The sequence below is a fragment of the Ursus arctos genome, unplaced genomic scaffold (genome assembly GCF_023065955.2).
Source record: "Ursus arctos isolate Adak ecotype North America unplaced genomic scaffold, UrsArc2.0 scaffold_29, whole genome shotgun sequence".
NCBI classification, from domain to species: Eukaryota; Metazoa; Chordata; class Mammalia; order Carnivora; family Ursidae; genus Ursus; species Ursus arctos.
The window spans coordinates 10,118,216-10,142,712 of record NW_026622974.1 but is presented as its reverse complement, the minus strand read 5'-3'; the positions used below and the strand labels follow the sequence as shown (position 1 = coordinate 10,142,712).

At 38.8% G+C, this 24,497-nt stretch overlaps 1 protein-coding gene across 1 annotated transcript; it reads left to right on the top strand.

Moving 5' to 3' along the window:
• Positions 1–3,108: 3,108 nt before the first annotated feature.
• Positions 3,109–23,756, top strand: RHAG (Rh associated glycoprotein). Its single transcript, XM_026507273.4, has 10 exons — positions 3,109–3,265; positions 12,450–12,633; positions 13,242–13,392; positions 15,378–15,525; positions 15,630–15,796; positions 17,281–17,418; positions 17,989–18,110; positions 22,130–22,203; positions 22,539–22,612; positions 23,332–23,756. Exons 1-10 carry the CDS (start codon positions 3,109–3,111, stop codon positions 23,362–23,364), a joined length of 1,248 nt encoding a protein of 415 aa, XP_026363058.2. The 3' UTR covers positions 23,365–23,756.
• The last annotated feature ends 741 nt before the right edge of the window (positions 23,757–24,497 follow it).

The following is a 24,497-nucleotide window of genomic DNA, read 5'->3' as shown; positions in this document are numbered from 1 at the left end:
CTGGTATTTCAAACAACTGTTTGAGAGGGATAGGAATCCTCACTGCCACCTGAAGGATGAAAAAAAATGGAGACAGAGACAGTTTAAGAGATTCACTTTATGGTATATGAGTGAGTGACTGTTGCCAAGAATCTGGATCGGAGCAATTCAACAACATTTAAAAAATTACCTAAAGAGCAAAGAATCTGAATTCCTTCAAGTAGGAATTACAAATGGTCAGAAGCACATGAAAAGGTGCTCAACATCACTCATCATCAGGGAAATGCAAATCAAAACCACAACCACATATGACTTTGCACTCACTAGAATGGCTAGATCAAAAAGTCGGAGAACAGCAAATGTTGCTAAGGATGGGGAGAAATCAGAATACTCATACTCGGCTGATGGAAATACGAAATGGTGCAGCCACTTTGGAAAACAGTCTGGCATCTCCTCAAACAATTAATCATGGAATTATCAGATGATCTAGAAATTCCACCCCTCAATGTATGAAATGAAAACACGTCGACACCAAAAATTTGTACATGGCTATTCATAGCAACGTTATTCAAAATAGCCCAAAATTGGAAACAATCAAAATGTCTGTCAACACACACACATGGATGAAATACGGTATAGCCGTACAAGGGAATATTAATTGATCATGGGAAGGAATGAAGTACTGAAATACGCTCTAGCATGAATGAAGCTTTACTTAGCTTGTGCTAAGTAAAAGAAGCCAGTCACAAAAGATTTCATGCTATCTGATTCCACTCATGTGAAAGTCCAGAATGGGGAAATCAATACAGACAGAAAGTAGATCAGTGGTTGCTTAGGGAGAATGGGGTTAAGGGAGTGATTGCTAAAGGATACGGGATTGTCCTCGGGGAGCAACAAGGGAGTGGGGAAAATAACTATTTTTTAAATGTCATAAAACCAACAAACACCACAGAAACATAGCACATACAACCCACTATGAGAAGTGCTATGAAAGAGGAGATCACGATTCAATGAGAGATACTAGCAAGACCCTGGGTCAAATGGGAAGTCAAAGAAGACTTTGATGAGGAAGTAACTTTTTATCTGAGAACTGAAGGCCCATGTGTGTAAAGTATGGGCGGAAAATGTGTGGAAAGGGTGTTCCATTTAGAACAGTTTGAGTGAAGAGCTAAAAAAGAAAAATATTTTCCCAGATTATACATGATTCAGCTTATTTCAGTGCAAAGTTTCAGAAGGCGGGCAACAGATCTGAACTCCTCAATGGTCAATACTCCAATATCTACTATATTTTATCATTTTTGAATAGTTTAAAGCCATATTGATTTGTGATATGTTTAGATCTTGCAATTCATACTATATGACTTATTTGGGGTTTTTTTGTTGTGGATTTTTGTTTTTGTTTTTGTTAACAGCCTGGTGTATAGTTTATCAACAGAAACACTTTGGCATTTACAATTTGCTGGAATTCTCATGAACAATCTTCAGGCCACTGCAAAACTGGAAATCAAAGTGTGGAATGGATACGTGTATTCCCCTAGCTAAGCATGCAAACCCACTCCTGCTGTGCTATCCTGTGAGGAATGATGAAAATAGCCATTTCCAAAATCTTTGGATTGTAGATTTAGAAAATATCAAAGATCACTTAGTCCTAATATCATATGTTCTATTGTGGACAAATACAGCAGAAAGACAAAACCAAAACAAAACAAACTTGCTGCTTTCTTTTATAAACATTTGTTGTGATATAGAATTGGCCCAACAGTCATTTGCACTTATATTCTGAATAGAATCTTTTGGAAATGAGACTTACTAAAATAATTTTATTTAGGGATGCCTGGATGGCTCAGTCAGTTAAGCATCTGCCTTCTGCTCAGGTCATGATCCCAAGGTCCTGGGAACAAGTCCCATGTCTGGCTGCTTGCTCAGCAGGGAGCCTGCTTCTCCCTCTGCCTACCTCTCCCTCTCTCTTTCTCCCTCTCTCTCTCTCTGACAAATAAATAAATAAAATCTTTAAAAAATAATTTTTGTAATTTTGTTTAACTGCTAGCTATACGTTCTCAAAATTCTCTATTCCGCTATGAGAACAATTACAGGATGGAAGCAAGAACTGTCTCCGTATTTTTTAAGTGTTTGGCATCTTACTTACAAGTGACTATTTGTCAGGAGTGTGGATTTACTATGTCCATGCTGAAGTTCACTCCCTTCTTTTTTAAGACTTAAAAATATATCTCAACATATTTGTGCATTGATAACTTACATTTGTAAAGCTGAGCATGGATTCAAGAAAAACCTTATCCTAAATAAGCAAAACCACTTCTTACAGGGCTGTATTTTCCTCATTGCCCATTGACTAATATTCAACATCTAGTATCTTTAATATTGAACGCAAGGCCTTTTACAACCCAGATAAGCTTTATCCCCAGACACTCTCTTCTTCCCTCCCCATCTGTACTATATTCCAGCTTTGCATAACTAATTGCTATTCCTTAAATATGCCATGTTCTTCTAAGCCTTATGCGAGTCCTTCTGTCTTACTAATAAAGCCTATTTATTTTTTAATGTCCCCATCAATATCATTTTATGTGTTCGTGTTCTTAGCCCGAGACAAAATAAATTTCTGCCTTATATATGTTCTCTAATAGTTTTATAACCACTATTATGTTACCTACCTCTTTTTAAACACTCATTTGTGTATATGTCTGTCTTCCCAGCTACATTCTTTACTTCCTCAAGGAAGTTAATAGAACCATTCTATATCTTGTTTAGTTTCATGTCTCCTATAGAGCCTAGCTCAGTGCCTGCCATACAATAGGAGCTCAAGAAGTGTCTGTTGAACTATGTTAAATAAGATTCTAGACACTTGTGTACAATAGATCATTTCTATAGCCGGACTTCTTCAAATCTACATTATATATTCTTCAAACTAGCATTTTGAATGATTTGATTACAGAGCATAATTCTCCCCAAGAGGTGGGAGTGTTTTCATCAGTCTTGCCCATTTTTTCTTGCAACGTCATTGGAGTGAGTTGAACATGCAGCCTAATTCCACACACAGAGCAGTCCCTCTGTGCTTATCAACCTCCCACAGCCTGTGAGGCCCTCAGTGTGCCTCTGTCCTTTGCCACAAACATGAAGCTCTCATTCCCCATCACGGCCATTGTACTGGAGGTTTCTATGATTGTTTTATTTGGACTTTTTGTCAAGTATGAAACAGAGCAGAATACTATCCAACAGCTCAACGTCGCCAACTCAACAAGAGTGGACAAATCCCTTGAGTTACATCCTTGTGAGTAAACCATCTACTTCTTATTATGCGTTTTGGGCTTTTCAGAATGTGAACTCATTTGGGGGCCTTAGAATGTAAAATCTTTGAATTCTCTAACCCCTTGAACTCCACACTGGAGCACCTTATAGAATTTGTGATACTTATGAGTACTAAGGGTATTATAAGTTCATGCGGAGGTATCTGGTCTATGGCTTCCAGTCTCTGTAGTGAATGTGTTTGGATAGAATCTGTGTCTATTAAAATACCAGCATAAGAAGACAAAAATTAAAGTAATTGATTAATCTTTTGTGTTACCTACATCTGCTAAATGACATTAATTTTCCCTTAAATTGATCCTTAGTTCTGCAAGGAATAAACATATCACCCCCCAAACAACAATAATAGCAACAACCAAGAGTCTAAAGTACCATTCAAGGAGAGAGTAGAAACAAGTGGAATAATGTGAAGGGAGCCTGGATTTCATGTGCGGACCCTAAGGCATAAGAAGTGATGTTAAGGATGATATTGGAAGTAAATGGATGTACTCTGGGTTTCATAATATTCTAAAAGGAAAGCAGTTTGTTCCTCTGAAATGGGAAGAAAAGTGTGAGCACCTAATATATTTTGAAAGCAGAATCCTTCCCTGGGAATGGTACCCGAAGAAAAGAACGGATTCAGTTTCGAGTTTGATAGGGAAGGCAATGAAATAATTAATAAAACAATAATAACTCCCATTAACTGACTGCCTATTTGGAGCGGGGCATATCCATTACATCATTAACCAGGGAGAGAGGTAGTGATGTATCCCTATGATATACATTGTTTTCTTAAATAAGGCACACATAATTTTATTATTTATTAATTTATTAAATATTAAATTTATTAAATCATTTAAAATAGTAGCAATGTTTATGACAGTTCTATGGCATAGGTCTAAGCTTTATAAAACCATATAATATTTGTTCTCTCATTCCTTCATTTTTTGAGGGGATTTATATAATGGGAAGTATTCTCATGCAGACATGATGACCCTAGAGCCATTCAATGACTCAGCCATATTATTCCTGCCTAAAATATTTTATAGAATAGCCCAGAAGCTGCCTGATCATGGTTATACATATATATTTTTTCCTACATTTTCTACACTTTCCCCTACATTTCAAATCAACTTACACAAAACTTACGTGACAGCCGAAATCATTAGAGAGAAGATTATTAAATATTTGCTTGTTAAGAAGAAATGTTCAAGTCAAACCCGTGGGGGTGCCTGCTTAGTGCCGTGGGTTGTACCAAGTGCAGGAGTCAAGCACCTGGAAGGCTCTGCTCCTGCTTAAGAGGCTCGCGGCGTGTTACAGCGGTTCTCAGTTGCAGGGTGCTGGAAGGTACGATTTTCTCACAAACAAGCAAGGCAGAATATTAATTTATATTTTAAGTAAAGTCAGTTAGATATAGGTTTACTCATCCCTCTTGCTTGCCATCTGCTCTGCTTTTCTGACTGGCAGAGCAGTGCATGCTGTCACACAGACCATCCCCACGCATAACGGTGGACGTGTGCGGCACGTCTGAATATCTTGTTTCATGTCATGAATGACACTATAGACACTCGTCTGAGAGACAAGCTAAACTCTGGGGTTTTGGCCCTCATGGCATCTAGCAAATGTTGGTCACTCTGCTGAGGCAGATGTGTGTGTGTGTGTGTGTGTGTGTGTGTGTGTGTATGTGTGTGTGTGTATATATATTAAGATTTCATTTATTTGTCAAAGAGAGAGAGCACAAGCAGGGGAGCGGCAGGCAGAGCAGGCAGAGAGAGAAGCAGGCTCCTCGCTTTGCAGGGAGCCCAATGTGGGGCTCCGTCCCAGGACCCGGGGATCATGACCTAAGCTGAAATCAGATGCTTAAAGACTGAGCCACCCAGGTGTCCTGAGGCAGATAGTTTGACAAGGAATGAAGCGTGACTGACAGTCAGCTAATTCTTGCTAACCTGTAGGCAGAGTAGAGAAAAGGACAGTTTAGGAAGAAGGCCCTTTGAGGCCTGTCAACATTTTATTAGAAATTCTACAGACACACAGCTTTAATGTCTATGGGACATTAATGCCACAGCCATGATCTTGCTATACTCTGTTACGTTAAAATCCATTGGTCTCACACTTGGAGTAGTTTCTACTCATGTGTGATCTTGTTACGTTATGCATTAATCATTTGAAAAATATTGATTCACAGTTATGCAAATATTCCAAACATTGACATATTTCATCATTAACAATGAAAGAGGATACATGTTAATACCACCAACCATTTCACCAGAAAACCCTTGAGAAGTCTCCAGAAGATGATAAGCTCACAGTGACCGACACAAACTTTCTGAAATTCTAATTTTTTTTTAAAGCCAAAAGGTATTGGTGGCAACAAATACTGTCAATTCTTTTCTTTGAAATGACAACCTCACTTCACTCATTTTTCAGACAATGTCAATACCTGTCTGAAAAACCATAGTTTATGTCAGTCTTTTATTTCAAGTAAAAATAAAGTTCCATGGAAAAAACCTGCTCATTCAGTTGGTACTCAAACAATAACAAAAGTGCTTTGTTTCTGAGATCCCATCATGTATGTATATGTATAATGACATTTCCACAGACTAATTCCTACAAAATATTAAAAGGACACATAGAAGATCAGTAGCTAAATTAATAATTTTTGCTGCTTCATCAAAAAATTCTTAATTAAAACCTCCCTTTTTTTTCCCTCTGCCAGTGAGTGATCATTAAGAATTCGACATAAGAGACTCAACTCTAGGAAACAAACAGGGCTGCTGGGGGGGGGAGGGGAGTGAAGGGATGGGGGTAACAGGATGATGGACATTAAGGAGGGCACGTGAAGGAATGAGCACTGGGTGTTATAAAAGACTGATGAATCACTGAACTCTACCTCTGAAACTAATAATACACTATATGTAAACTAAATTGAATTTGAACAGAATATTAAAAAAAAAAAAGAATACTACAACCACCAGCTCAGTTTGATACCACTGCTTTCGTCAGTGCTAAAGGACCCCTAGTCTGACATACCTTTGTGTCATCATCTCTGGAAATACCAACACAGTGAAAAAAGCAAGTAACACCATAGAATTATCATGAAAATAGTTTTCACCTCTCAGACTCCCTGAAAGTGTCTCCAAGACCCCGAGATATGTGCCGATCACACTTGGGGACCACTGAAGGTATAGGTAAACTGACAAAGGATGTACATGGCACTAGACATTATTTTATGAATTTCAATACCAGCAATGGATGAAGTACAATGACTTATTTTTTTAAATCTACATATAAGAATGTGTTTCTATATTTACTCAGATATTAATCAGCTCATTTGTTACCAAAAGATTTAGCAGATCTAGATATATGTTACAGGTAATGAGTCACTGATTTGTGAGTGTAAATGATTCCTAGGGAATTGCTTGCTGTTATTCTAAGTGTTACCTGGAATTGTTTCTATTACTGAATTAACATACTGTTTGTGGTTTACTACCTAACAATAAGATATCAGCCTCCAGTAGAACTCTGAGGGTTACCTTTGATGGAATAGTTTTTGCCTACTGGAAAGGACTGGAAGCAATGAGCATGAGTAGAACCCAAATCCTAGTTTCTAAATACCATTCCCCACTCAGGGGCTCATTGGAAAAATTGTTGGTTCCAGGTCAGGGTAAAGAAAGCACAAGGTTTGCCAAGGGTGTAAAGACTAATGGGGATATGCCCAAAGAACACAGGATCCTGCTTGAAGCAGCACCAACTAGACCAATTGGGGATAAACACAGAATTACAAATAATAATGATGTGGTGATAGTAACTCACTGAAATTAAGATAAAGGATATAGTGAACCCATAGAAGTATTCTCCAAAGAGGGGAAGGGGGAAAGAGGGAGCTCTTCCTTATAGAAGAATGCCAACTAATTAATATAAAAAGAATAATAGATATATAAAATTAGAATTTTGAAATTAAAAATGTAATAATTGATTCCAGCAAGATTCTTCAATGAAAGCAAAAACCATCAGGTAAAGTTACTGGAGAACACATGTGTGAAAGAATTGCCCCACAGACTGCTTTTCGTTTACAGGGCAAAACATACATTTACGGTGAAGAGATCTGGCAGAAGAGTCTTAACCACATGGTCAAATTAACTATCACCGGTAATAGGACAAACAAATTATGTGCCACCTAGTGTGGTGCAATGGGAAGTACCCAACATCACCCATATAATACTCTTCCCAGAATATTGAGTCTCGTTCTATGGAGAAACAGTCAAACACATGCAAATTGGAGGACATTCTATATAAATGACAAAACACCAACAACAATAAAAAGCATTGGGAGAACCTATCTAAGAAAAAGACACATGACAAACCAAAAAAATGTATGAAAGTTGAATGGATAATGGGTTAAGAATCTTATAAAAGAACAATTTGGGGACAGTTGGAGGAATTTCAGCATAGCTTCTATATTAGATAATAGTCTTCTATCTATGTCATATTTCTTGGATGTGGTGATGATGTTATGGTTATTTAGCAGAATGTCCTTTTTAGGAAACTCATGCTAACTTGGTGAGGGGCAAAATGTCATCCTACTTTCAAATGGTTAAGGAGAATATGTACATATATATCTGAAGAGAGTGAGACAGAACAAACATGGAAAATATTAACAACTGATAAATCTAAGTGAATAGTACATATATATTCATTGTGCTATTTTTCTAGATATTTGAAATACTTGCAGTTAAACTTTTTGGGGGCTGGGAGAGGAAAGAAACCACCCCAAGGATACCTTTCTCTCAGAGAAGACAAGCTCAGAATATAATCCCAGTGGTTCAAAGGACTGAAACTCTCTAAGAGCAATAAGCTATGTGCCCATGTGCCCGGCAAACACCTTGCCAGCCCTTAACCATTAAAAAACAAACCAAGAGGGGTGCCTGGGTGGCTCAGTTGGTTAAGCGTCTGCCTTCAGCTCAGGTCACCATCCTGGGATCTTAGGATTCAGCCCAAGTCCGGCTTCTCTGCTCAGCAGGCAGTCTACTTCTGCTTCTCCCCCCACCCCTGCCCCCACTGGTGCGCTCGCTCTCCCTCTCCCTCTCTCTCTCTCTGTGAAATAAATAAATAAAATCTTTAAAAAAGCAAAAAACAAACCACAAAAACAAAATAAAAGAAGAAAGCCAAACACTTTCTAATTATACTTGCCCGCTGAACAATTCTCACCACTTGATCCAGAAAAACAATTTTTCTAAATAAGAGCCTGATAATCCCCATTAGACAGATTCTCGGTGGCCCTCACCAGTGATCCACTTATTCATGAATAACTGAGGCATCTCCTGAAAAGCTACAGGTGCCAGCCTTTCTGCTGGGGTCCTATGAGGGACAAGCCACATCTGGAGTCCTGCTTTCACACTAGGATTCACTTCCTCCTGAAAGAGTGCCTTAGTGGCAGTGCTTGCTCAATATTTGAATAAATGACAAGTGAGCACACATGGTAACAAAAACAGACAAACCCATAAGCAAATGAAATAAAATAAGAGGAATATGTACGATGTTACAGCTGTGATCTGGTTCTTGAAGGGAGTATAGAAGTTTGCCAGGTCAAGAAGTGTTGGGTTTGGGATGGAGAGGACGTTCGAGGCAGCAGGCATATACAGGAAATAGAGGGAAGGGACAGGTCAGTTTCATTCATTTGATGGTGGTAGTGGTGGTGGAAAGTGAGTCAGAATCATCATGTGCATTTTAAGCATGTTAAGTTACCAGGGCTTGCAAGATATCCTATCACAATATAATGATGGAAGGAAAACAAGATACCAGCTATTGTTACATTTCCTCTGGAGACTAAAATCACACTCTATTGAGAATATCTGATTTAGACAAGTCTTGGCCTTTCTTAAAACCTGTTGGAAGACTTCACAGAAGTTCAATCTCCTTTCCCCCTACAGAGGACACTTTATTCCTTTAATGGCAGTCTGGCACTACTGAATTAAACTCATGGCCCTCTCTCTAGTCGCCACCCACAAATTCTTAGAGCAGGATAAAAGGCAACATAGAATCCCAATTGTTTACAGATCTTTCTTATCCACACTTTTTATACAGAATCATTATCTGTCAAGAGCTGTCACAACCTAATAAGCTCTTCAGCGACTTAAATAATAGATGAGGTTCTTAAGCCCCCTTGTGGCAAAAAGCAGTAATAGTCTTTGAGGGGAAAAAACCATCAGAGCACAGTTAATAATATATATGGTCACTTGTATTTCAAAACCCCACAGGTTCACGTTAGTTGACCATTGCCCATCAAGAGGTCATGTAGAATCCCAATCCCCAATTCCGAAGTTCCCTGGGTAGATAATGAGATGAGGGTGGGCGTCCAGAACGCTGGCGTAATTGAGATTGTCGCTGATCCGAACTAGACGACTGTGCAGCATTCTCCTCTTGGAGACTCCCCTCAAAGGCACTGACAAGGGACAATTTTCAGAAATCTATTCTTTCCTGGGGCGCCTGGGTGGCACAGCGGTTAAGCATCTGCCTTCGGCTCAGGGCGTGATCCTGGCGTTATGGGATCGAGCCCCACATCGGGCTCCTCCGCTATGAGCCTGCTTCTTCCTCTCCCACTCCCCCTGCTTGTGTTCCCTCTCTCGCTGGCTGTCTCTATCTCTGTCGAATAAATAAATAAATCTTTAAAAAAAAAAATGAAATCTACTCTTTCCTTTCTCGTCCTCCTCAAACTGCCTTTCTTGGGAGGTAGCTCCAATGAACAATAAAATGGTCAAAAGGCTCATTTTATGGATAGGGTTGAAAGTGAATGACACAAGTGTGTGCCTGAATCATGGTAGGTTTGGACTATTCTCGTTCTCTTTATTCTTTCATTTTCTACCTTCATCCACAAGTTAGATTGGCTTCTAGGTCACCGAAGGACCCTACTGACTCAATCTGTGATGTCAACCATATCTGTCTGTCTTGTTATTCGTCATAGAGTAATACCTTAGGATAAATCTCCAATGCCTCCAAAAAAGCCCTTCAAATGCTTGCAAAGAGACTTTGAAATGCTGGGTACCTTTGGAAAGTGAACATCTTCATCCACTTCTGGGTGGGATCACTGTCGCAGATTAGCTTATCAAATTTAATTTGCAAAGTTTGAAATTAATGTGGTCTGCAAGTTGTGTCAGGAGAGAAGGTCAGGAAAGTTCTGCAGAGAGGAATGAAGCCCATAAAGAAAGTGCTACAGGTTGGGCTCCCTGGGAATCAGGCTTTAGAGACAGACATTAGCCGGAAAAAGTTTAGTAAGGAGTGCCTTAAGGATCAACACCATAGCAAGAAGGTTTGCAGGGAGAGACCCCACAGGGTATCCTGAGACTGGGATTGTCTAGCTTCAGGTGGTCCTTCCCTGAGGCCAGGGGATGGTCATGTGAATCAGTCACTGGGTACAGGCTACCCCAGGGAAAGGCAAGAGCATTTCCCAGAGAGACTCGAGAACTTAGGGCTATCAGCTGGCAACACTCCCTACAGCCAGGAAAAATGGAAAGAATAAGCTCTTCATTTCTAAAAGGGGTATCTGGGCCTTGTATCGCAGCATCTCCTACAGTAGACAAACCTGAGTAGTGTCGTCTCCCAACCTCAAACACACTGTATGCTGAGCCTGATGGTAGAACAGAGGTAGAAAGAACCAAGGGGTAGTAACATGTCTTTGAGTGCCTGTGAAGTCAGCATTCTGCCTTGGTTATTTTTACATCCATCCCTACTGTGTTCAATGACTGGAGGAATTGGTGGAGTCAGGCCTGGATTCCAATCTTAACCCACCCTTTAGGCAAATTAATTGGACTCTAACATCAGTTTCCTCTGAGATATATTTTTGAGGTGTGTCCTCCTCATGTCTATTTCCACTTAAACCCCTGGCCACAATGGTTAATAGTCATTTAACATTACATGTTTTATTTTTTCTCTCTGGTTTTATATTTGTGCCCAGTTTGTTCTCAATTTGCTTTGTGTATTTATTAGGTTGAACCACAAGAAGTTGCCAATAGTTGACTCATTTTCATTGATAATTTCAATGCAAAAATTTCCATTTCATATGGTTCAACCAAATACATGTCTCACTAATGAAGCTGTACTTTGAGTTCCCCTATCTCATATTTGAGCATATCTTTCATTAGTTAGTTAGTTAGTTAGTTAGTTAGTTAGTTAGTTAGTTAGTTAGTTTTGATCATATGTTTTATTTATAGTGCTTTAATGCATATTCCCTCCCACAGAGGTTATCCCACGCAGACTACCTCTGTGAAACAGGGCCTTTTCAGTATTGCAGATGAAAATGCTGGAGCTCAGAGAGAATAAATCCCTTGCCCAAGGTCACACAACCATGTACTAGAACTAGGGGACCTTAGCTTACATTTCCAGACACCAGGTAAAATATTTGCTCCTCAAGAGGATAGGGCCTTTTTTTTTTTTTTCTTTTTAACAGTGGCTTCAAAAGTGTTAACAAAGACGTTATCCCATTGGACTTGAATACTGATCTGATTAAGATTTCCAGGGCCGGTGCTATTATACAGATTCGTATCTGTATAATAAATGGAGACTGGAGCTCATTAATTTAGTCATTATTGCCTCTTATCCTATATGAAGATTTTTATGCCAAATCCTGGGGGAGCAAAAGATGACGATGTCCTAATCCCTTCAACCAAGGAACTCATAGTCAGTGCAGGAGAGGAACACCTCATCAAGGAACTGTTATCACATGACTCATGTTAAATAAATGCTAATACAGTATGGCAAACGCTGAATTGAAGTATATGTAGAATGCTGTGTAAAAGACAAGAGGAAATATTAATTTTCCCTGGGAGAACTGAGAAAGTCTGCAAGAGCGGGTGATATTTGCACTGTGGTTTGCGAGGTTTTCCTCAGGTGGAAAGTAATAGAAAACTCTTCAGATATGAGAGCACATGGTATTCCAAGAAAAGGCTCAAATATTGAATGACTTGCCCAGAATCTCATGGCTGGTAAGCAGGCAGGCTGGCTGGCACTGGAGTCTAGTCTTTGGCTGCCCGGTTAATGCTCTCCCTTTGCAGTGATTTATATAAAGGATGTAGCATTTAATAAATGGGATATACTATATGATGCAACATTTTCTTCGTTCTCCCCTAACACAGATTTTTTTTTCCCTTCTGTTTTTTTGTTTTTTTTTTTTCCAGTCTTCCGAGATGTGCATGTAATGATATTTGTTGGGTTTGGCTTCCTCATGACCTTCCTGAAAAAATATGGCTTCAGTAGTGTGGGCATCAATCTACTCATTGCTGCTTTGGGCCTCCAATGGGGCACTTTTATTCAGGGAATCCTGCACCACCATGGACAGACAATTTACATTGGAATGAAAAAGTGAGCATCCCTTATTTTTCAACCATTGTGTTTTCAGAGCATCTGTTTCTCTGCTTGGTCTCTTGTCAGTCAGCTAGCACACTGTCTCCCTGAGATGATAGAAGATTGTTGGGATCCCAGGATGTGAATCAACGCCTTGCTCTACTGAGCTGGGTCATATATTCATGTCTGTATCCTCTCTCATTTGACTTTAAGGACACAAGAAATTCCCTTTTGTTAAAGGTTATTCCTTCCATCTCAGCTACAGGGAACAAAAATCCTCCACTAGCTTTTTTTGTACATGCCTATATTTACATTTTGAAATGTCAGCACTGTAGAAAGTAATTCATTTATCGATCAACAAAAATAAAGAAAAACCTAAATGAGATCAAGAACAGGTGGGTCAAAATAAAGGAAAATGCTGGAGCAACCAGAATGTATGGCAGATGGCAAGAAGAAGGGTAAGGAAGTGAGAGTGTGTGAAAGTGTACCTGGGAAGAACATCTGATGGGGAACGGTGCGGAGGGGCCCTTGCACGCTGTATGAAGTGATGCTGTGATTCATCCCAGCTCACAGTTTTATGTTGGGTGTGCATCATTCTTGGATGTATTCTTTCTTTTTTCCCTCAGCATGATAAATGCAGACTTCAGTACAGCCACAGTCCTGATTTCTTTTGGAGCTGTCCTGGGAAAAATAAGCCCAGCCCAAATGTTGATCATGACAATAATAGAAATCGCTGTCTTTGCTGGTAATGAATATGTGGTTGGTGAGATATTTCAGGTAAGGATTAGAGGATTTATACTTACTAGCTTTGGACATCAGTTCTGGTTACACCTAAAGGATGCCCACTCTACATAGACAAAGATCGGTGAGCACGATAGCATAGCAAGTGTAATTACACCCATCACTTATTTGAGTGTCTTTGGTAAACCAGGAGTCTTATCAACATTACCTCATTTCATTGTCACCGCCACACTATAACCTGGGTATTAGGTTGTTACTCTTATACAAATTACAACTAATGATCACAGATGCTGAATGACTACCCAAATCTGGATTCAAACCTAGATTTTTCTCAACTCCACAACTCTTTTTATTACATTATATTTCCTATCAGTGGTCAATTCCTATTATATTTCAACTACTAGATGAATAACCCTTTCTTTCTTTTTAAAAGATTTTATTTATTTATTTGAGAGAGACAGAGACAGAGACAAGGAGCACGAGAGAGACAGTGCAAGACAGAGAGCGCTAGCAGGAGAGGGGGAAGAGCAGGGAGCCTGATGCAGGGCTCCAAGAGCTCTATCCCAGGACCCCAGGGATCATGACCTGAGTTGAAGGCAGACACTTGACTGACTGAGCCACTCAGGAGCCCCTGACTAGCTTTTGTTAAAGTCTAGATCAAATTTTTTCTCCCGCATGAAAATCTCATTGATTCCCCTGAGGATAATCAATAGACTATTTCTGGACACTCCCCAGTATTTTGCTTGTTTCTATTGAACATTTAATTCCACAGCAAATATTTTTTAAGTTTTTATTTAAATTCCAGTTAGTTAACATGCAATGTAATATTAGTTTCAGGTGTGTAATACAGTGATTCAACACTTCCATACATCATCTGGTGCTCGCCACAGCAAGTGCGCTCCTTCATCCCCATCACCTATTTCACCCATCCCCCACTCACCTCCCTCTCTCTCAACAGAAAATGCTTTTGAAAACTTTCTAGGTGTCATGTGATGATGATTCTGATCGACAAAATAGTTAATGTCCCTGTCTTTATAGAGAAGACAGACATCGAATAGAGTATCCTATATCACCCACCCACCCATAGGCACATGCATACATGAGCACGCACACATATTATTAAAAATTGCAATACATACTATGAAAAAGAAGTAGAAGGGAATATGGGAGAGCATAACTGGAAGACCTAACTTAGATTGTGGAATCAAGGAAGGCCTCTCTGAGGAAGTGACAGTTAAGCTGGACCAGAAAGGTACATAGGAGTTTTTTACGTATGAAAATCTTAAATAAATTAATAAGTTTGTATCATTTTCCTACCTTAATAAGTACAATAAAGCTATGCCTCAGCTTTGGCACTCCAAACTTTCCCTCTTGGGGTAGGAAAATGTAGAAAACTGGATCAAATTCATACACTATCCTAAAGAGGACCTAAATATATTGCTTCAGGTGAATCTTGGACCTCAGCTGGATTTCACATCATCATATAACACAGTGAAGAAATATGGGAAAGACTTGGGCTTTTTAAAGCTTCAGGTCTTTGAATTGCAGTTAAATGAGCCTTAACTGTAACAGAAAATGAATGCAAAGAACATCTTTCTTTTGAAACAAGTGCAGTGCATAATATGTCACTAAGAATTTCCCTAAACTAGAGAAGTAAACTAAAATGAATTGCATATCCACAAGGACCTAGCACTTTACAAACATGGCCGCACTAAGTCTCACCACAACTATATTAGCCGAGTAATATTTCCCACTTTACAGAAGCAGAGATCCAGAGAAGTATAGCAATTTATCTAAAGTCCCATTGCAAGGAAGTACCTGGCCTAGCATTGGAAGTCAGTTCTGCATGTCTCCAAAGCCTGTATTTTTTTAAATTTCACTCTCCTGTTTTATTCTTTCTCTGACATATCCATTCCTTCTTTTAATTTATTGTTTAATCAGTGAAGCAGTCCCTTCATTGACTTTCCTCCTGTAGTGAGACGCAGTTTCACCTCTAATAACACGAATGTTTTGACCCTCAGGCCTCTGACATTGGAGCATCAATGACGATCCATGCTTTTGGGGCCTACTTTGGCTTGGCGGTAGCAGGTGTCCTATATCGGCCAGACTTGAGAAGGGGGCATGAGAAGGAGGAGTCTGTGTACCACTCAGATTTGTTTGCAATGATTGGTGAGTAGAGATGAATTTGCCTGATTCAGTACCCAAGGCAAACTCTCTCCCCTGGACTGTCTTCCATATCCAGTACTAATATCCCTTTCTGTGGTTTACCGCAGGGACTCTTTTCCTATGGATGTTTTGGCCCAGCTTTAATTCAGCCATCGCGGAAACTACAGAGCAACAGTACATGGCCATCATAAATACATACTTCTCTCTTGTTGCCTGTGTGCTCACAGCCTATGCGTTTTCCAGCTTCGTGGGGAAGAGAGGCAAGCTCGATATGGTCAGTACATATTAACCACCATGGAAGCTTCCCTAAGTCACACTGGTGGTTGCCCAGATGAGTAGGTCATTTCTGCATCGCTGCTGAACTGCCACAACAAATCACAACACTGCAAACTTGCAGAATATTTTGAAAATCACGCTCATTTTCTTCTTCATCGAATTTGTATTGTGGCAAATTAAAAGTGTTCTCAAGGAATTTACCGCCTACTAAGGAACATAGTCAGGCAAAAATCAAAGATTTGAGGCATATTGCTTTAATGAGGGAGCTGACTATCTCCAAGGTCTTAGAAAATCTTCCTTAGAAACAGGACTTGCCAAGAATAGAAAAAGAGAATGGGGGGAGGGTGCAAGTTGATTCTGTTTTCCTAACTGCAAATATTCCTCTCGAAGAAATAACAACTAAAAGCCACGTGGGATCCTGAATAAGACTCTGTAAAGGAAAAAGAACATTAGGGGGAATACTGGTAAAAGTCAAATAAGACCTTTAATAGTGTTCTATCAATGCTAGTTTCCTGGTTCTATGATTACATAAGATATTAACCTTGGGGGAAGCTGGGTGAGGGATATATGGAAACTCTGCAGTATTTTTGCAACTATTACCTGTCTAAAATTATTTCAAAACACAACTTTTTTTTTTAATCCTCCCAAGTTGGTCTTTTGCGTTTCTTGCCTATGAACTAGAGAAATGTCTGTGAAGGAGTAATCCACACATCAGCTGCTCTTCTTTTCCAGCCTGAGGGAGGAAAAGGATATTGTAATTTTTTCAAGCATAGCTAAGGACATGGATTTCAAAGCTATACAATTTGTTTAATGGAAGAAAATTAAAAACAAAAAAAGAAAAAAATACCTGTACAGCTCGGTCCTCTCTTAAAAGTAGTGATGGGCTTTCCTCCTTAGGCGAAACAGCCAGAACATGATTCTACTGAGGAATTCTGGTAAATGGCAATTGGTGACTCTTTCCACCATCTTGAGATGTTCTCAATACAGTGACATTTGTGAAAGCTGTTGTCTTTCATGTCAAATGTGCATTTGGTGTCTCTAGATTCCCTCTTTGAATATTGGAATATGGTGGACTCCACAAAGCACACAGCAGCCACAGAGCTCTTTTGGTTCATGATAACCACAAACGCATTCTCAAACTGAATAAATAGACATACCATGGCTAGAATAACTATGCTGTGTACACCCAAGCTTTCCATTACAACCTCTTTGATTTTCCTCTCATCCCTCCCCAAACTGGCATCACTAACCTGATCGCTCAGTCACTACCAAGGAATCCCAGCAAGAAAGATATCAAACGTCAACTGCTTGGAAGAAAGGCAATCCATCACTGCAAAGAATCTTCTTTTTAAAAAAGAATCTATAGCCCTTTGAACTGAAGAATGTGCCATGGAATGCATGGAACCCTAGATAGATTGCTCCATTCCTTCTGAAGTCTGCCTCATTCAGCTCACTCCATTCGTGTTTCTGTGCTCCCCACAGGTTCACATTCAGAATGCAACCCTGGCTGGAGGAGTTGCTGTGGGCACTTGTGCGGACATGGAGATTCACCCATACGGTGCTATGATCATTGGAAGCGTTGCGGGAATTGTCTCTGTGCTTGGGTTCAAGTTCCTGACTGTAAGTATGGTCTCAGTCGAACTTGGAATCTGCACCATCATCTTCTCCTATCCCACCAGCAGAGAAAAGCTATGAAAATCCCTTTTATCAGACCCTGTTTGAGGGTCATTTCCCTTCTGTCAGAAATACCACTCAGAGTTCAGTGTCCAGTGGTTTCTACTCTTCCTCGACTTCTTTTGTGCTCAAGGAAAGAATCTGATATTAAACTATTAAAAGAATTAGTGTGAATTGAATGTTAACTACTGGTGTTGCTTTCCTCAGGGCAGTTTCATTAAAGTTTTCGTTGTTGATGATGTTTGTTTGTTTTGTATAATTAAGGACTCTGTGTCCTCTTAAGAGGATTCAGAATATCATCAGTAGGTAAGAAGGAGGAGGACTTGAAATCACTCACCTTCAAATCCATCTGCTAAAAACTGACATGAGTAGTTTTGTCACCAACGTATTTGGATTCTTTGACTTAAGAGGGTTTTAGATATGATGGCAAAAGGGGCTATAGATAAAATTGTCCTTGAGTCATTGACTTCAGTATGTCTAACAAAATAATAAACCTTTCTCTTTTTACAATTATAGCCGTGTCTTACTGATAAACTGAAGATCCATGATACATGCGGTGTTCATAACCTGCATGGCTTACCTGGTGTGGTAGGAGGCCTCGCAAGCATTGTGGCGATAGTCTTGGGAGCATCTAAGGCGTGAGTTAAAGAACGGGTTTTCCTGAACCTTGAGGTCCGGTGACGTTTTATCTCACTCTTGGAGGAATCTCGTAATGAGAAAGCTGTTTCTTTAGCAACCCAGGCCGCCATCGTTAGTATCATCCTTACTGAAGCCAAAGAGACACAAGTGGGAGAATAGAATCAGATGGGAAGATGTGTCTTAACCAAGGTTATCAGCAGTGGCTGTTTTTTGTTTGTTTTAATTAACAGAGTTAATTTAAATATTTCTGCCATAGGCAAGTGTCTCCTCACAGATAGGGCAATAGCATAATCACAATCAGATTACAGTAGGTGTACTCTTTTAGTTAGTCTCACCCAAATGGAGGAGAGGACATCTGTGATGAGCTGAGCTGTCATTTCCTACGATCAACGCATAGAACAATGAATTAGCCCAATGTGAAGAGCAGCTGGGTCTGGGGAATCGGGAAGCCCGGCATATGGCTCCAGCTTTGCTATTGACTAATAATGGGGCCTTTGACAACTCACTTAGCTTCTGCGGTTCTGTAAAATAAGGGAATTATACTATTTATTCTGTAAAATCCCTTCAAGCTCTAACAGACCTAGATTCTTCCCAGAGGGGGCATAAGTGTTTAAATGGCCGAAGGAGGAAGAACAGTTATCAGTCAAATCCAGGACAATAAAACGACGTCAAAGGCCATCAGTTGTCACTTTTAGGTAACAAGATTGGAACAATTTGATATGAAAGACATCCATGCAAAACAGCTAGGAAGATCAGAGAGGCCAGATCACTCAGGGATTAAGGAAGGAGGAATCAAAACACTCAATTTTTAAAACCCCTTGAAAGTATGAAGAAAAGGTGAATATGTTTGAAAACGTCTCAAAATGACTACTGGCTAGAGTTGAATAATTTGAAGAGAAAAAATCTCTTTCATTTTCACAGATTAAAATTCAACTCTGTTGAGACCAGTCATGATAAATATTTGACAAAATTTGTTTAATCGTATATTCTACTGAATGGAAACTTTGCTCTCACTTTCATGTCTAGAGCTGACCCATCTCTTCTGTTTGTTTTGTCTTTTTTGCCCCCTTCGCAAAATTGGAGAACAATCCCAGAAATATCCGCATTTTCGTGCAGCTCTCTCCAGGACTTAACATGCTGTTGACACCAAACACTAACATATTTGAACGCAAATCAAGCATGGTAAAAGCATGAGTCCATGAGCTCAACTCCTAAGTGCTATGGTGTGTAAACACTCTGCAAACACTCTTAAGCTATGCCTCATGGTTAGAAGTAAAGGAATTCTTGAGCATCATGCCTGCACCAGTTCCATGGAGGCAATAAAACAAGACTCTCTGGCTCTCACAGGAGGGGTCTCACTGGGTGGCCGGATTTGGGGTAGGTTCCGCTGTTGAGAGTCTAGTCCTTGGGTGTTCAGGTTGAACAGCCACTTCTCAATGTGCTCAGGGGGATTTGGGGGTGGGGGTGGATGACGAGCCTTGGAAGGCCCAGTCACATGGTGACATTCACACACGTCCCACACACCAGACAAAATATTTGGCAAAAAGCCAAGACTATTTACTCAGATGTTTCTATTCAGAATATTAAAACACAAATCAGGTTTCTTGTAAGCATAGAACAAGAAGTACGTATTCTTAAAGGACACCTGTGCACATTACGGCGCCTAATTCTTTATTTTTTTTCAGAAACAGAAAGAATTTTATTATCTAGTGGGAAGTGTCTAGTTTACAGACAAATAGATTTTGCTGTGTCATTTTTTTTTTTTAGAATGGGCAACATGTACTTGATTCCGTTATTTTTTTTTAATTATATTATGTTAGTCACCATACAGTACATACTGTTTTTTGATGTAAAGCTTGATGATTCATTAGTTGCGTATAACACCCAGTGCACCATGCAATAGGTGCCCTCCTTACCACCCATCACCAGTCTATCCCATTCCCCCACCCCCTCCCCTCTGAAGCCCTCAGTTTGTTTCTCAGAGTCCATAGTCTCTCATGCTTCATTCCCCCTTCTGATCACCCCCCCCTTTCTTTATCCCTTTCTTCCCCTACCAATCTTCCTAGTTCTTATGTTCCATAGATGAGAGAAATCATATGATAATTGTCTTTCTCTGCTTGACTTATTTCACTTAGCATTATCTCCTCCAGTACGGCGCCTAATTCTAATTATGTGGTTAATTGGTTAAACCTCATGTTTCCCAACCCTGTTTTATCATGGAACACTTTTTATCAAAAATATCTTTTATGGGGAGCCTGGGTGGCTCAGTCGTTGGGCCTCTGCCTTCTGCTCAGGGCCTGGTACCAGGGTTCTGGGATCAAGCCCCGCATCAGGCTCCTCTGCTGGGAGCCTGCTTCTTCTTCTCCCACTCCCCCTGCTTGTGTTCCCTCTCTCACTGGCTGTCTTGCTCTCTGTCAAATAAATAAATAAGATATTAAAAAATTTAAAAAAGAAAATGTAATTTAAAAAATATATATATATTTTTTTAATTTGGAAAAGATTTTGGCAAATTCTGGTAAAATTAATAGGCTGTTTACAAAAGAAAAATACCAAGTGAATAAATATATATTAAATATTCGGCCTCACTAGTGATCAAAGAAATGCAAGTTAGCCCAAGTTACCAATTTTTCAGTTAAGTTGATAAAGATTAAATGAATAATAATACTGAATGGTGGCTAAAGTAGAGAAATGGGGATATGAATTTCAAAAAGCCCTTAAGAATGTATAAACTTTTACTAATGATTTCATTTCTAGATAGGTTTTATTTTAGGGAAATTACTGGGCAAATTCAGAAGCATGTTCATAAGAGGATGTGTTCTCACAGCCTTTTAAAAAATATGAAATATTGGAAGCAACCTAAGGATCCAACCTCTAGAACTCTAATTACAATACATTTTTACAGCGTACTACTGAGTAGCAATTACAATTATGATCCAGGTCTACATTTGCTGACATCAAAGGACACTTAAGGATTAATGGGAAAATCAGTATTATAATGTGATTGCCTTTTTATAAAAATATATGTCTCTATTTTACATTTTTATACTGATTAAGATTTGAGGGAAATTAAACTTGTTCCCTTCATTTTCTGGACTAATGGTTTCTCATATTTTTACAATGGGTGTGTGTTACCAGTACAATTTTTTTCATATAGTAGAAAGAACTTAAACCCTTCAAATAAAAAGAAAAAAATGGAAATCTGAGTTTAGTACATTCTCTCCCTTGGACGATGAAGATGAGGCACCAAGACCCTCTCATTTTCCAGTTGTTTGCTTTCCCATAGTCACACATTCAGTCCTTCAACAACTATTTACGAACTGCCTGCTAAGAGTGAGGTACTGTGCCAAAGAGGTAGTCCTATTTCTAGTTCTTCTGTTACTCCTATAACAACCTTATGCATTTCAATAGCTTTTTATGACATTCTTCCATTCCCCAAAATTATGAGGTACTTTTCTTACTAATTTTATTTTAAAGTAACTATGTCTAAGATGACTTACAGAGATTTTTTAAATCTATTTAATAAGTGGTCTCTACACTATGTGCTAAAATTAGCTTTTCTGATCTTATTGATTTTTTAATTAAATTTCAATTGTTCCTTTTGGGATGGGGTGAGGAAAGATGGCCACTCATGTTTATTTGGCACATTACTCCATCCTCTGTGCCTAGAATGGAAAGTGGCCCAGAGTGAGTACTCAATAAATATTTGTTGAACGAATCAGACGGGGGATCAGAACTTGTTGCTATATTTTTAGAAAATACTAAACTCTTTCTAAGGAAAATCTTTTCATCAATCCTGAAGAAAAAGGTGATTTTTGCTTACGTGCTTATAAGGACATTTTAACAGTGCTCAAGAACTTCAAAGAAAATGAAAATACAAAATAAAACCAAAATTGTTATGTTCCGTTGCTGGTGTAATGCTGCTCTCTGGCCTGAAGATGGCAAGCATCCGCTCCCTCAGGAAATGAGATTTGTTTGGTATCCTGGAAATAGAACACCATCTTTTCTTTTGGCTTCCTAGGTCTAGCGTGGTCAAGCAGGCAGCTGCCCTGGGTTCTTCGCTTGGAACAGCAATTGTTGGAGGGCTGATCACAGGTCAGGATGAAAAGTAAACACTTCCCTGTGCCGCGTGTGGTCAACATAATAGATGATAAACATATTGACTGGTAAATTTGAAAATATTCTAAACTGCTGACAGTAAAGTAATCACGTAATCTCAAGGGGATGATTTTATAGCCATATATATTTTTTATTTTTAAATAATCGCTACATCCAGTGTGGGGCTTAAACTCAAAACCCTAAGATAAAGAGTTACCTGCTGTACAAACTGAGCCATCCAGGTGCCCCTTATAGTAGTATTTTTATTACTATGTAAGTAAGTTTTCCTCTTCAGCATCATAACATGACTTATTTTCTCCCTATTCTCATAGGTTTAATTCTCAGGTTCCTTGTCTGTGGACTGTCATCTACGGAATTCTTCTTTGAGGATTCTGTTTATTGGGAGGTACTGTACAGCGTTCTAAGAACGTAAACGATGACTATACCAGTGAAAGTTTTGCTCACCTGAAGCCTCCAAGTTTGTTTGGCATCCTTGTGATAAAACTGGATAAACTGCCTAATTGTAGAGAGAAATTGAGACAATATGTTTGGACAGATAAAATCGGAAGTTAAGGTCTTTTCCAAAGCATAAAGGACATGATGAAAAGACAGAATTTAGTAGGCAAATGTCCTTCGCTCCTCTGAGAGCAATAAAGAGGTGCTCATAAATATAATAGGAATCCCAGGCAGTAGCATGAGATTTTGTAGCATATATGTGAGTAGGCAAAAACAGGTAGAATGTGGAAGGCTGCAGAATCTCAGTGAAGAATCTGATAAGAGGTTTTATGAATAACATCATCTTCTTTCTATCCTCTAGTTTCTACCTCTTTACTCCATTGACATTTTCCCCAAATTATTTCCTGCAAAGCTTAAGAGTGATAGATATTTTGATGTGTTCAATGGGATTTTCAGGGAAAACAGGTTTGGTAAAGAGAATGTAGTCAAGGTGAGTAGGGTAAATATTTTTGTTTTTTTTTATTTTTCTTAAGACAAACAATTGTTATTTCTACTTCTTTCTAAGCTTGAATAATAATTATGGAAAATACCTTGTGTGTTTCAATACTAAGCTCTGTGAGGCCCAAGTGAAAGAAACTATAAAGTGCCCTAATCTTGTTTTCTTTAAAGGTCCCCAAGGGGAGAGAAGTTGACGATGAATGAACGTGACGGCCACAACCAGCTGAAACCTAAGACTAAATACCACTCCTCGGCTTCCTTTCCCATTATCTAGAATCAGGTTTAAAATTTTTAAAAGGCAGCATCCAACAAGAACAACAGAATGGATAGGTCCTCAGCCCCAAATGTCCAGTGTGAACAATCTGAACACAATCTGGAGCTGTTTCTTGACACTCAGTGATCCGCTTGGTTGAAGGAATGTGACTTTTAAACAGAGGGTCAAATGGATTCTCTTTAGGAGTCCCAGACTACTCTCACCAGTGGGTAGGTAGGGTGAACATTCCATGTATATTCTTGTATTTTTTCCCCATAGCTGTAAATTTACAAAGAAATCAACACATCTGATTATGTCAGTTTCTTAATATAAATACTATGTCTTCAATCCCAAAGGTATAAAAGTAAAGCTAATAAAACAATATGTAAGAAATCTATTTAAGAAATACGAAAGAAATATATTGTGTAGAGCAAGAACATGATTGCTTTCAGTGGTGCTTTCTTGATTTAAAAAATAATCTAGTTAGTAATGTTCTGTCTTTACTTGAATATTCTTATGCTTAATTCTTTTTGCATGTTTACTATTTGCAACCAGAGATCAAATGCTATCTGACCAAAGTCTATTTTGTATAAAATACAATAAATTAAATATTATTTTATTATAAATTAAACATTTGTCTTTGGCTCTCCTTTCTTTGGTGGTTGGAATTCATTTTATTAACAAGCACACATGCACATGTACATACACTCCTCATATTTAGTCCATATTCAATCCAAATAAATTATAACTATGCATTAACTACAAAATAATCAAGTTAATGTCTCACATTATAGGGTAAGTTTTAAAGAACTAAGTTTTAGAAAAGGTGATTGAAATAGTCATATAAAACCATTTCTAGAGAAATGTGATTTTTTTTTTCCTCTAGAAACTTTTAAGATTTTCCTTTTATTTCTGGAGCTCTGGAATCTTGTCAGGCTGTGTCTTTGTATCTGTGAGGAAATATGCCCTGGCATAATTAACAGAACCTCAGTTACTAGACGCTAGATATTAAACATTTCAAGTTACAGTGAATTATTTAATATTTTATTCCTCTGGAGAAATTTGGAAAAATTTATTCCTAGAT

Excerpts from the sequence above, each read along its gene's own strand:
- RHAG (XM_026507273.4), top strand. The coding sequence starts at position 3,109 with ATGAAGCTCTCATTCCCCATCACGGCCATTGTACTGGAGGTTTCTATG. Across the intron at positions 13,393-15,377 it reads TGGTTGGTGAGATATTTCAG|GCCTCTGACATTGGAGCATC; the intron begins GTAAGGATTAGA and ends TTTGACCCTCAG. Across the intron at positions 18,111-22,129 it reads GTCTTGGGAGCATCTAAGGC|GTCTAGCGTGGTCAAGCAGG; the intron begins GTGAGTTAAAGA and ends TTGGCTTCCTAG.